The following is a 14,052-nucleotide window of genomic DNA, read 5'->3' as shown; positions in this document are numbered from 1 at the left end:
CCAAGCTCCATCTCCCTTCCTCTCTGAAATCAATAAAAATATATTTTTAAGAAAACTAAGATATTAAAATGAGGATGGGGTTGTAATGCCAAAGGGCCATATATAATCACAGGCAGGTATCCTAAACCAGGTAATTTTTGAGTCATATTTGGGAAAAAATAAAGTCAGGATTCTCTTGTTACAACACAAAAATGTAGGCTAAAATAAGAAGATTAGTATGCCTAGAGCAGTAGGGCCAAGATGAGAAGTATATATAATCAAATCGAAACCGGTTTGGCTCAGTGGATAGAGCGTCGGCCTGCGGACTGAAGGGTCCGGGGTTCGATTCCGGTCGGGGGCATGTACCTGGGTTGCGGGCACATTCCCAGTGGGGGTTGTGCAGGAGGCAGCTGATTGATGTTTCTTTCTCATCGATGTTTCTGACTCTCTATCTCTATCTTTCTCCCTTCCTAATATCTTAATCAATAAAAAATATATTAAAAAAAAAAGAATCCAAAGAGATGTTTTATAAATAGAGGGGAAAGTGAAATCTTTTAAAATAAAGAAATTAGAACATGAAAAAAAAAATATTTTAACTCTACCTGATAAGACATAATTTCCATCCCAATTTTATCCAGTGCAAAATCATATGCTTGAGCCATTTTTTCTCTGAAATAAATGTGAAAGACATGGTTTTTTTAAAAAAATTCTATTTATTTATTTTAAAAGGTTTTTTTAATCCTAGCCGGTTTGGCTCAGTGGATAGAGCATCGGCCTGTGGACTGAAAGATCCCAGGTTTGATTCCGGTCCATAGCACATGCCCAGGTTATGGGCCCAATCCCCAGTGGGCATGCAGGAGGCAGCCAATGGATGATTCTCTCTCATCATTGATGCTTCTATCCCCCTCTCTTCTTCTCTGAAATCAATTAAAAAATATATTTTTAAAATGTATCTACAACTAAAACACAATCGTAACTTCTGATCACAGTATCAGAACAGCATTTGAACTTTTTGCATATATAAACAAAAATGTAAAGGTATCCTTACAAGTACACAAAGTGCTTCTTTTGGTTAGCTTGCCAATGTCATTTGTTTCTTTTACCTTCTGCTGTGAGCTTATCAATGATCAGGCCCAGGTTTTATATTTATTTTTATATCCTTTAAATTGCTTAATCTTATATGTAGCAGAGTAAAATGTGGAAATACCTGGTGTAAGCAGGTAAGTGACATATGAAGATCTATTAGCTCTGACGTAAAATTTAGAGTAAAAGAACTTCCTTTTCAATATAAGACAAAAAGGATAATGAGGAAAGGAAGATAGAATTCTAGTTATAGATAAAACTTAGGTGTGTGTTTTAACATTTGGGACGGTCCATTACTTACACTCAGTGAAGTTAGAAGGGTGGGCGAGAGTCAGAGCAGGGAAACTACACAATGGAACTGTCAAATGTGCCTTGGAATACTTAAGTAGCACATTGCATCGCCACCTACCAAAAGTGGTGCCATGACAAGTGATAAAATGCTCTTTATTAAGTTTGACAACAAGCCTCTCTTTCCTCCTGGCGTTAAGAGAAGGTGAGTTACTGTGGGACTGACTGTGTGCCTGGGATCACTTGCATTCTTAAGACCCTGATTTAACTTACTTGTAACTTGGTAGTTTGCCCTTGGTTTCTCGGACATATGAAAGATAACACTTCCATAAATCAATGTGCAAAACCTTCATAAGGCATCTCTGAAATAACTATAAATACAAGAAAATATTATCAGAATCCATGGGTAAATTTCACAGGTACGTGGGTAAAATGGAACTTTACAAAACAAACTTAGCTCCTTTCACAAATCTTCTTAACAAAACAAATGGCAAAAACAACTCCTACCTACTTATTTTTTATTATAAACATTATCAAACATACAGAAGTGCTGAATAAGTACAATGAACTATATAATCACTACCTAGATTTAATAATTGTTAACACTTTACTATATTTTCCTAATATGGTAAGTCCTCAGTTAAGCTGCAGCATAAAAGTCAAAGTATCTTTAACAGAACTCACCTTTTCAACCTTGTCATAATTTTTAGCTTTAATCTGAAGAGAAACAGAAAAATATCAGATTAACATCACTCTTCTTAAAGTATTAAAACACTACCTCTCATTTTTAAAAAACTAATCTTGCAAATTCATCTCTATACTTTCCTGTTAATCCTGCCTTTCTAAAATAAATAGAAGTTTGAACCCAATTATGGATATATGCATTATAAATATATGCCTTATACAAATTCATCCTATATGAATATTTTCCTGTACTCATTTATGTTGGAATTTTGTGAATTTAAAATTTTGTGAAATAGTCAACAAGATGAATACAGACATACAAAGCAGAGTAGAACAGAATTTATTTTTTTGCTCATTTTGACTAAATTTTAGTCACTCAGACAAACTACTATTTTCCAGGCACTGGGGCTACCAGTGAACACAACCTGCACAGTCTGCCCATGTTCTGATAGAGCTGACGATTTTATGGGAATAAATGCCAAAATGGGGGACGTACAGGGTGCTAGGTGCATTTAGGAGGAGCACAAGACTCAGACTTGGGGAGTTGCACAAAATTTCCTAAAAAGTTAAGACATTAAGAATGATGTGTTACACTGGTGAATAAAGGGAGGAGTTATTCCAGGCAAAGACCAAGGTTGAATATAATTAGATTTCCTTTTCTTTTCCAAGTGTTTTCATCAGATGGTAGGTAGGATTAGTTGCTCAATTATTATTTATCAGCAAGTCTTTGTTTTACCCTAAGTGAATAATAGGGTTGGTTAGAGAAATCTTGGCTTGTGATCCTTCTCTCAGCAGTATATACACCAACTTTCCCAGTTTTCTGGCTTAAGATATTGCAGGTGAGAACTCTGACGGTCTCTTTTTCAGCTTGAGAATTTTGTTCTTTTTAAAATTGTCTCTCTTCCTTCTGTTCCTTTTCCCTTTAGAACTCCTATTATACACATTATGCCTCCTTATTCTATCTTCAGAATTGCTTATTTTTACCCTTTCTTTGATCTAGGTTTAAAAGTATTTGTTGATTTTTTGCTCCAGATTTTAATACTGTCCTTTCAATCTCATTGCATTCATATTATTTTGTTCAAGTTATTGTCTCTCCCCTTTAGCAGCTCTTTTGTTGGGGCCTATCCTGACAGTTGCTGCATCATTAACTGCAATTATTTTTTCTGTCTGTTCCCTGACGCTGTGTTGGCAGTCTTAGGATAGTAACTGATCCCTTCCCTACCATGACAGCTATGTAGCAGGTGTAGACAGGAAATAGGCTGTTGGTAGTCCTCTGACAAAGATCCAGAAAGAAGTCTTTGCTCAAGAGTGGGAAGGGCTCAGCCCGCCCGATGTCCATATTCCTCTGGGGTAGAAAGCCCAGGACTTCCAAGTGTTTCTATGGGTCAGTCTCTAATACCTTGCCCTAGGCTCTCCACCAGCCTCTCCTTTGAGACAGCCACAAAACCTGAGGTTTCCTTGATTCCAGCTGCTCTGCTCAGCAGAGGTAAATAGGCTGAGAATGGCAGTGAGGTAAGATGAGTTGAAGTCACTAACTTCCAAAGGCAATGACAGATTATATACAGTTCTTACAATAGGTTAGGGAACCAAAACTACTGGGAAAATTGGCAAAGAATATGAATAGGTGATTTCCAGGAGAGAAAATGAAAATGGTTGGAAAGGGTTGGGGGGCAGGAGGGAGTGGGGTAAGAGATCAACCAAAGGACTTGTATGCATGCATATAAGCATAACCAATGGACATAAGACACTGGGAGGTAGGGGAGGACAGGAGATTGTCAAGGGCAGGGGGGAAAAAAAGGACACATATGTAATACCCTTTGTAATACTTTAAGCAATAAAACTTAAAAAAAAGAAAAATAAATTAAATTAAAAAAAAAGATAATATGGCACACATGCAAACTTACAAAATGGGAAAAACAAAAACAGTTAACAAAGTAAATGCTCATCAATAGAAAAATAGTTCAATCAATTGTGGTGCATTCATATAATGGAATATTATATACCCATATGAAATAAATTAGGACTGGTAGCAGGTAGTTTGAGGGAATTTTCACAAGATTTTATTGAATAAAAAAAGATTAAAATGTGTATAATACAATCCATTTTTGTAAAAACAATGCTCAAAAAATAAATCTTGCACTGGCCAGTGTGGCTCAGTTGGATGGAGCTTTGCCCCATGCACCAAAGTGTCATGGGTTCCATTTCTGATCAGGGTGCATACCCAGGTCACAGGCTCCATCTCTGGTTGGACACGTGCAGGAGGCAACTGATCAATGTTTCTCTCTCATATACATATTCATCTCTCCCTCTCTAAAATCAATGGAGACATATCCTTGGGTGAGGATTAAAAATAATAAAAAATAATCTTATTTGTATACATGTATGTTTGCATATGATTTCATGAGCATGGAGAAAATAAGGAACATACACAGAGTCGTTAATGTAGTTGATGGGCAGAGTTCTATCAGCGGAGGAACAGAGATAAGTAAAAAGAGGCTTTATATCGTGTATATGACTTCATTTATGCATCTCAGTAAAAACTACGTCTCTATATTATAATAAATATAAACATGCTTACAGGGCTCTACTTGAAAACCAAAGCTTGATTTAAATTTTAAAAAATTCTTGATACTGCTTTGAAGTTTGTCTGACATCAGATTCTCAAGTCTATCATTAACCAATAAAAAATGCCTCCATTTAAAGTCCATTATATACATACACATAGTTTTAAAAGCATACAAAAACTTGCTTATATCTATCTACTAAGTAATGCTATATAATTATAAATGACGGGGGCCCTTAAAAATTATTTTTGTTCTCAGTTCTCAAACTTCAATGTGCAACCCATCTGAGTTGTTAAAAGTGTAGAATTCTGTTTTTAACAGGAATCACAAGTTATACTAATGCAAAGATTTTTTAAAATGGTTGGAAATATACCAACATATGACCAATTTATTGTGTTAGTGTGATGGAATAATTGTTTTTTCAAAATTTCTATAATGTAGTTATATTATTTTTGTAATTTAAAAAACCCTTACAAGAAAAAATTGAGGATAATTTTTAATATTCACCTTTCTGATATATCTACTGCTAGTCATAAAAATTTGCCATGAAATTAAAATGTTTTTGCACAGCAAAGAAAACCATCAACAAAATGAAGAGACAACTCACGGAATGGGAGAGCATGTTCACCAATACAACTCATAAGGGGTTAATATCCAAAATTTATAAAGAACTTATAAAACTCAACACCAAAAAACAAAAACAAAAAAACAATGAAAAAATGGGCAACAGACCTGAATAGACACTTTTCCAGAGGACATATAAATGGTCAACGGACATGAAAAGATGCTCAATGGACCCTAGCTGGTTTGGCTCAGTGGACAGAGCGTGGGCCTGCAGAATGAAGGGTCCCAGGTTCCATTCCAGTCAAGGGAACATGCCCTGGTTGCAGGCTTGCTCCCCAGTGCGGGGAAGGGGGGGAGGGGGAGGCATGCAGGAGGCAGCCTATCAATGATTATTTCTCATCATTGATGTTTCTATGTCTCTCTCCCTCTCAGAAATCAATAAATATATATTTTAAAAAATGATACTCAATGTCAGTAATCATTATCACCTCACACCTGTCAGAATGGCTATCATCAATAAATCAACAAACAAGTGTTGGCAAGGATGTGAAGGGAATCCTTGTGCACTGTTGGTGGGAATGTAGATTGGTGCAGCCACTGTTGAAAGTAGTATGGAGTTGCCGCAAAAACTTAAAAACAGGCCCTGACCAGTTTGGCTCAGTGGATAGAGCGTCGGCCTGCGGACTGAAGGGTCCCAGGTTCAACAGGGTCAAGGGCATGTACCTTGGTTGCAGGCGCATCCCCAGTAGTGGGTATGCAGGAGGCAGCTGATCGATGTTTCTCTCTCATGGATGTTTCTGATTATCCCTCTCCCCTCCTCTCTGTAAAAAATCAATAAAATATATTTTTAAAATTAAAAACAGAACTGCCTTATGACTCAGCCATTCCACTTCTGGGAATTTATCTGAAGAAACCCGGAACACTAATCTGAAAGAATATATACACCCCTATGTTCACTGCAGCATTATTTACAATAGCCAAGACTTGGAAGCAACCCAAGAGTCCACCAGTAGATGAGGAAACAGGTATAATAGATTTACACAATGGAATACTACTCAGCCGTAAAAAGGAAGAAAATTTAACCCTTTGCAACAGCATAAATGGACCTGGAGAACATTATGCTCAGTAAAATAAGTCAGTCAGAGAAAGACAAGTACCATATTACTTCACTCATATGTAGAATTTTTTTTCACTCATGTAAAATTTAATGAACAAACTAAACTACCAAGCAAAATAGAGACAGACTCATAGATAATAGACAAACAGCTCTAATAAAGGGGTTTTGAGAGGGTGGTGGTGGAGGAATTGAGCAAAATAAGAAAAACCAGAGAAAGAACTCATGGATCTGGACAACAATGTGGTGACTGCCGGGGGCAGGAGATGGGTTAAGGTGGAAGAGGGTATGAAGGGATAAATGGCGATGGGGGAGGAAAATAGAGAAAAAAAATTGTCATGCACTTGAAATTTTATTCTTTTGCTGAGTCATTTTAATTTTACCAAGATATGAAAAGATGCTGTGGAGGGAAAGGAAGGAAAAATTTTAAATTGTCAACTCCCTATTTTTATTTTATAAAAAAGGAAGATAATTAGATTAGCAAAAGCAGGCTCTGAATTTTATTAAATTAGACTGGTTATTGGGGGAAGAGTAAAACAAGTATAACAATGAATAATATGGATCTATTCCTGATACATTAAAAAATTATTTTATAACTTTGAGTCAAACAGCATATGGCGGGAAGTAAGATCTGATACTTTTAAACACTTCTTAATTCTAGTTCTTTGCTAATGTCTCTGATTATTCTCAAGCATAACTGAACATTAATTAACTTTTGGAACTAAAACTACCCTCTGGGCATTTACTGAAACTAATAACCACAGCAGATTATTTAACTTTGCAAAATGTAAACCTTATCAGAAGAAATGTCTAATAAACTATTGACTAACTGTGGTAACATCCATTTTTAACAGTTTAGCTATCTGTGCCCTTTATCTGGAACATCCTATATAATAAAAGCTAATATGCAAATCGATGAAACGGCAGAACGACCGGCTGCTATGATGCACACTGACCACTAGGGGGAAGACGTTCATTGCAGGAGCTGCCCCTAGCCCACAGGCCCCCGGCCAGTCAAGGCAGGTGCTAGCGGGGGGTGGGGGGGTCTCCCCTCCTCCCGATCGCCCCACAGAGGGTGGCAGGGCAGGCTGGCTAAGGCGGGTGCTAGCGGGGGGCCCCCCCGCCCGATCGCCCCACTGGTTGGCCCTGATTGCTGGCTAGGCTTAGGGACCTACCTGTGTGCAAAGTTTTTGCATGGGGCCTCTAGTTTTTATATGAAGATGTAAAGAAGCTACAGTATTTAACTGTTTAAAAATAAATTAGTTTCCCCTAAGTAATATTAGTAATATTTTTCATATTTCATTGAACATTTTATAAAATGGTGTAAATGCCTATAAAGCTAACGTTTTCCTTAACAGAGAAATCGCTACATGTAAAGAAAATTTTGGCTGTTTTCCTCAATATCAAATATTTTGTTATCAAAATTTTTTAAATGTTATTTTTAGAAGTACCTATTAATAAGTAACTATACAATTCATTTTAAATAATTCAAAAACGTATTTGACAAGTGAACCTAACGGACATAATCCTATAGAGCAGCGGTTCTCAACCTGTGGGTCGCGACCCCTTTGGCGGTCGAATGACCCTTTCACAGGGGTCACCTAAGACCATCCTGCATATCAGATATTTACATTATGATTCATAACAGTAGCAACATTACAGTTATGAAGTAGCAACGAAAATAATTTTATGGTTGGGTCACAACATGAGGAACTGTATTGAAACGGCCAGAAGGTTGAGAACCACTGGCATAGAGGAAAGTAAACAAACCAAACAATTTAAAGGAAGTCTCTATATACTTGTTTAGGTCTTCATATAAAATCACCATTTGAGACAAGCCAATGCTTGTTTTAAGACACTACAGGGTTAGACCCCATCTCAAGTGAGTTTACATAGCAGTTGCTTCTACAAATGGGATGAATAAATGAATTAATTGCAAACACACATTCCTAATTTGTTTCCCATATCTTTCTAAAGATTTGCACTTTTGTGGAACTTGAGACCATCAATTTAAATTGAGTTTGAGCTGTAAAAGCTGATTCTGCTTGTCTTTTTCTTTTTAAAAAATGTAATTTATTGATTTTTTTACAGAGAAGATGGGAGAGGGATAGAGTTAGAAACATCGATGAGAGAGAAACATTCATCAGCTGCCTCCTGCACACCCCCTACTGGGAATGTGCCTGCAACCAAGGTACATGCCCTTGACCCGAATCAAACCTGAGACCCTTCAGTCTGCAGGCCCACGCTCTATTCACTGAGCCCAACCAGTTAGGACTCTGCTTGTCTTTTTCATTCTAAAAAGTTTAGTCCCAATCCTAAAGCCTAAAAGCAAATGGCATCCTGAACACAAACCCCATCTTCCATTCATTTACCCTTTTTCACTACTTTTTTCTGGGGCTCTCTAATTCCTTATACCCAGAAAAAAGTGTATTGGATATTACAGACCTAAGTTATTTTAAGGAATTTGGAAAATATTGAAGAATGGCACTTTAAGATCTACCAAAATTTTAAAAAAATATATTTTTATTGATTTCAGAGATAGGGAGGAGAGATTGAAATATCAATGATGAGAACCATTGATCAGCTGCCTCCTGCACGCCCCCTACTGGGATCAAGACAACAACCTGGGCATGTGCCCTGATCAGGAATAGAACTGTGACCTCCTGGATCATTGGTCAACACTACCCTAGCCAGTTTGGCTCAGTGGATGGGCCATCGGCCTATGGACCAAAGGGTCCCCGGTTTCCAAACTGATCAAGGGCAGGTACTTTGGTTGCAGGCTCCTCCCCAGCCCAGGCCCTGGTCAGGGCGTGTGCAGGAAGCAACCAATCGATGTGCTTCTCTCACACTGATATTTTTCTCTAACTTTCCCTCTCTCTTAAAAAAAAAAAAAATCAATGGAAAAAATATCAAGTAAGAATTTTTTTTAAAAACTAAAAAACAAATGTATGCTTACATATACACAGATTTAGATTTAACAAGTTGGCTAAAACCTATTGCTATCCCATAAATTTTGTTTGATACTTAAAAAGTTGTGTTACAGAAACATTATCTGAGTAGAGAATATAAACCAGTTATAGTAACATTATAATTGAAATTATAATTTGCAGGGTAAATTAGTTTTAGATTGAGTTTACATTCCTTTTTTTGTTTTGTTTTGTTAATCCTTACTGAGGACATTTTTTCCATTGATTTTTAGAGAGTAGAAGGGACAGAAAAGGGGGCGGGGAAGAGAGAGAAACATCGGTTGGTTCTCTCCTGTGCACATCTCAACAGGGGCCAGGGATCAAACCTGCAACCCAAGTATATGTCCTTGACAAGAACTGAACCAGTAACCATGTAATCTGATGTTCTACCCACTTAGTACACTGGCCAGGGCCATTTTTATTTTTTGTACTAACCAAATTTGTTATTAATCTTCCACTTTTCTGAACCAACTAAAAAATATTTGCAGTGTGTGCTTCAGATTTACCAGGTGGATTTGGGTCCATGGATCTGGATTTTATTAAAGATCTTATAATCAAGTTGGAAACACGAAATTACTGGGAAGAACAGAGGACTAAATTTAATTTTATATATATCGCCATGTCCTATAAAATTAAGAGGAAAAGGAGTCCCGTACAAATTAGTTACTGAGGAAAGTTTTGCTGAGCAGATGAAATCCAGGAAAAAAGGTTTGTGTGAGTCTCTGAAGTTTTCTGTGGAAGAGTGGAAAGAATATGTATTAGGAAAGTAGGCTGGCTAATTGCGGTGGCGGTCCATTACAGAGGGCCTAAACAAAGAGCCAAGCAGAGTTTAAAACTGATATACACAAAATTTGGATATCACCCAATAATGAAAGTACAGAAACTATGGCTCATCAGTGGGGTTGGGGGGTGAGGGAGAGTGAAACTGGGGAAGATAGAAAGGTGGCTTTCAGTCTCATGGGATAAGGCAAGGCACTGGCAGAGAAATAGCTAAGAAGCTGTTGCTATCATCCTTAACTGGGGTAATAGTGGCCTGGGCTTTGGGAGAAGGCCAGGCAGGGAGAGAAAAATAGTAATACAGAGGGGGAAAACCAGAGGTGTATTTTTTCATGGGATGAAAAATGTTATGGTAATTGCTGTAAAGTTTACTTTTTACTATTTTTAATGCAGTGTTTTATTTATTGCTTTAATTTTAAGAGAGGGAGGGAGAAAAAGAGAGAAACATTGACTTGTTGTTCCATCTACTCACGCATTCTTTAGTTGATTCTTGTATGTGCCCTGACCAGGGATCGAACTGCAACCTTGGAGTACTGGGGACAATGCTCCAAACAACTGAGCTACATGGCTAGGGCAAGTTTACTTTTTCTTTTTTTAATGTTTTTTTTATTGATTTTAGAGAAGGGAGAGGGAGAGAGAAAAACTGATGTGAGAACATCCATCTGCTGCTCCGAATGGGAATGAAACTGGCAACCTTCATATGCACAGGATGGCAATCAACTGAGCCACACCAGCCAGAGCCAAGTTTACATTTTATTGGATTTAATGTGGTAACCATAAATAACTCAGGCATTTTTTAAAGTTAGGACATAAAGTATTGGTTTTCAAATAAAACAAGTGGGATTAAAGATGTGTATTTGAGTCACTGATTTAATTTCTGAAAAACAGCCATTACCAGGCAGAGAAAAGGAACAGAAACTCAGAGTGCTTGAGATAAGAGAAAGGATAAAATCACATCTAAAAAATCAAAGGAGAACACTAAGAAAAAAAGAGAGCTGATAGATGATTTACTGTTATGCTGCTAAATAAGTGTAACAATTATAACAGATATCTAGTATCAAGAAAAATGCTTTACCTAGTCTTTCTTAAAATCACTTTTCAAAAACTGGATTATATTTCTCTACTTTTTGAGCAATGTGCCTACTCGTCCAGTATTTTTCTATCAATAGATTTATGAATGCGGAAAACAACACATTTCCTTGTTCCATAAAACTTTTATAGTGCATTCCTCAGAGTAAAATACCAAGTTTTTATCCAAATATGCTATTCAAACTCTTAATTTTAGATCTGAAATTATTTCAATTGCATTATGCAATTCTGCCATTGATACTTTTAATCATTGTATCCAATAAAATCAGCATTTGTATTATGAGCCAATTCTAGTTCTCTCAATCCTATATGCATACGTTATTTTTACTTTTAATTTAAATGACTTAATTGCACATTCCTTTAAAATGTTCATCAAATATTCTCCAAGTCATCCTTTTCACCAAAATCATACATTTACTTAATCTTTTCCTCTTTACACTTGGACAAACTATTTTACTAAATTCTGAAGCAATTAAAAAATCTCATTGCCAAAAAAAAAAATCTCATTGCCTAACTCAATTTGAAAGATCATGCCAGCAACTTTTGATAGTGAAATACCAATTCTAAATGGTCAGTTTAAAGAAATGATCATAAATGTTTAAAGATACCTAAGTAAAATTGTATGTTAGTTTCTTACAAAGCAAAAAATGGAAATATGAATGTACAACAATAAAGGATTGGTTAAGTAGCATACATCTGTATGTACTAATTTAGCACATTTAAAAGTAATTTCGTATAATGAATAATAACAAAAATATAAAAAACATGTTACAATAAAGTTTTGAGTTTTTGTTTTATAGAAACCTGTATCTAGAAAAGCTAACAGTGGTAAAAGCTAATAGTGGAAATATGAATTATTTCCCATTATGCTTACACTTTTCAAATTTTCCTGCAATAACCACATTATAGTACTATTTTGTTTATTTTTGAAAATATATTTTTATTAATTTCAGAGAGAGGAAGGGAAAGGGAAATATAAACATCAATGAGAGAGAATCATTGACTGGCTGCCTCCTGCACGCCCCCTACTGGGAATGGAACCTGTACCGGGGCATGTGCCCATGACCACAATTGAACCCAGGACCCTTCAGTCCACAGGCTGATGCTCTATCCATTGAGCCAAACCGGATAGGGCTATATTACTCTTTTAAATTTATTTTCCTTTTTAAACAACAAGTTCTGTTTTTCCTTCCTCATCTTTTTTCAACTTCCATTCATTTGATGTATCATTATGCTTGCTTTGTAAAATTGTACCATTTAATTCCAAAATTTTCATTCATCCACATATTTAGCTTCAGTGACAACTGTTTAACTATATTTTCAGTAGTCCATCTAGGTATTATCCTATATAATAAAAGTGAAACATGCCTAAATGTCTGGTCCATCGTTCAACCAATCAAAGCGTAATATGCTAATGATATGCTAAGGCCACTCAACTTCTTGCTATGATGTGCACAGACCATCAGGGGGCAGTCGACTGGTTGGTATGACGTGCACTGACCACCAGGTGGCAGATGCTCCAACCAGTAGGTTAGCTTGCTGCTGGGGACGGAGAGGAAAGGGCCAGATATGTCCTGGAGCCCTCCCGTGGTCCCTCCCCAGCTGGCCAACCTCTTGTGTCCCTCCCCAGCCCCGATCGTACACCAGTGGGGTCCCTCGGCCGAGTCTGGGCCCTTTCACCATCTGGGACCACTCGGGGGATGTCGGAGAGCCGGTTTCGGCCACATCCCACAGGCTAGGCCAAGGCACTTCACTGGTGCACAAATTCGTGCACCTGACCTCTAGTTCCATCATTAAAAAAATCCCACAGGACATGCTTGATTTCTCTATCTAGTGCTGCTGCTGGTAATTTAGACTGTATGTCCCAGGACTTGGTCCTTTTTTGAGATATGGCTCAATAAACACTGTCTTTCAGAAAATAAAATCAAATCCCACAAAGGCACAGATTTTTATCAGTTTATTTCCAAGCACCTAGAATAGTGCCCACATATAGTGACATTCAATAAATATGGCTAAGTAAATGTGGCTAAAAATCTGTCACTGATTAAGTATTTATTACTTGTGGAATTAATATTATACTAACTTAACTATTAATGGAAATATACAAATGAAACCATGGAACTTGTATAGAAAGCTCAGGAGTTGTTATTCTTGTTAAAAAAAAACAAAAACACCACACTTAAATAAAAGGTTTCAGGAAGAGTGATACAAATTATACTGTCAGTCAATTCAGAATAAAATACTATCTATCTTTAAAAATAGTTAAGGACCCATTAAAACTCTAAAACGGATTTTGAAAAGATTTTTACATGGCTTATTAGAATTCCATGTAAACACCCAAATCAATTTTATTTTTCATTAATTCTCTTGAATGAAAACATGATTTCCCATATAACACTGCCTCAAATAACCAAGTAAAAGGTGAAAAACTGGGATTTTGAAAGTGGAGGTTTAAATAGGTAGATATACCTAATTAATTACCTTTACAAAAACCAAGAAAAGCCCTGACCAGTTTGGCTCAGTGGATAGAGCCTGCAAACTGAAGGGTCCCAGGTTCAATTCAGGTCAAGGGCATGTACCTTGGTTGTGGGCACATCCCCAGTAGCGGATGTGCAGGAGGCAGCTGATCGATGTTTCTCTCTCATCAATTTTTCTGACTATCCCTCTCCCTTCCTCTCTGTAAAAAAATCAATAAAATATATTTTAAGAAAAACAAAAAATTCAGGTTAAAACATTAAATTCCAGCACAATTAAGAGACAGATGAATCATTTTCCACTGAGAGACATGTTCCAAAGATGAAATTTTGGTTCTATTTTAATGAGTTAAGTCCTATTTGGAAATTTTAAGTATTATCTCCAGAATGTTTATAATGTAATCTAATAGGTACTTATTTAAAATTTTTTCCCCTTACTTCGTAAGTTCCTAAGTGCATTTCTCCGTACA

General features: G+C 36.7%; 1 protein-coding gene across 2 annotated transcripts in view; it reads right to left on the bottom strand.

Annotated features, from left to right (window-relative positions):
- The window catches only part of CSTF3 (cleavage stimulation factor, 3' pre-RNA, subunit 3), a 69,936-nt gene that overhangs the window by 20,349 nt on the left and 35,535 nt on the right, over window positions 1-14,052 (bottom strand). For both annotated transcript variants that reach the window (XM_006771460.2, XM_015568990.1), the window contains 3 exons: window positions 2,035-2,067; window positions 1,624-1,721; window positions 582-648 (listed from right to left, as the gene is read on the bottom strand). In XM_006771460.2, the coding sequence (XP_006771523.1) occupies window positions 582-648; window positions 1,624-1,721; window positions 2,035-2,067 (198 nt within the window). The remainder of the gene's footprint in view (window positions 1-581; window positions 649-1,623; window positions 1,722-2,034; window positions 2,068-14,052) is intronic.

This window comes from Myotis davidii, unplaced genomic scaffold, assembly GCF_000327345.1.
Source record: "Myotis davidii unplaced genomic scaffold, ASM32734v1 scaffold425, whole genome shotgun sequence".
NCBI lineage: Eukaryota > Metazoa > Chordata > Mammalia > Chiroptera > Vespertilionidae > Myotis > Myotis davidii.
The sequence above is the reverse complement of the archived record's forward strand: the minus strand, read 5'-3'. Positions and strand labels throughout refer to the sequence as shown.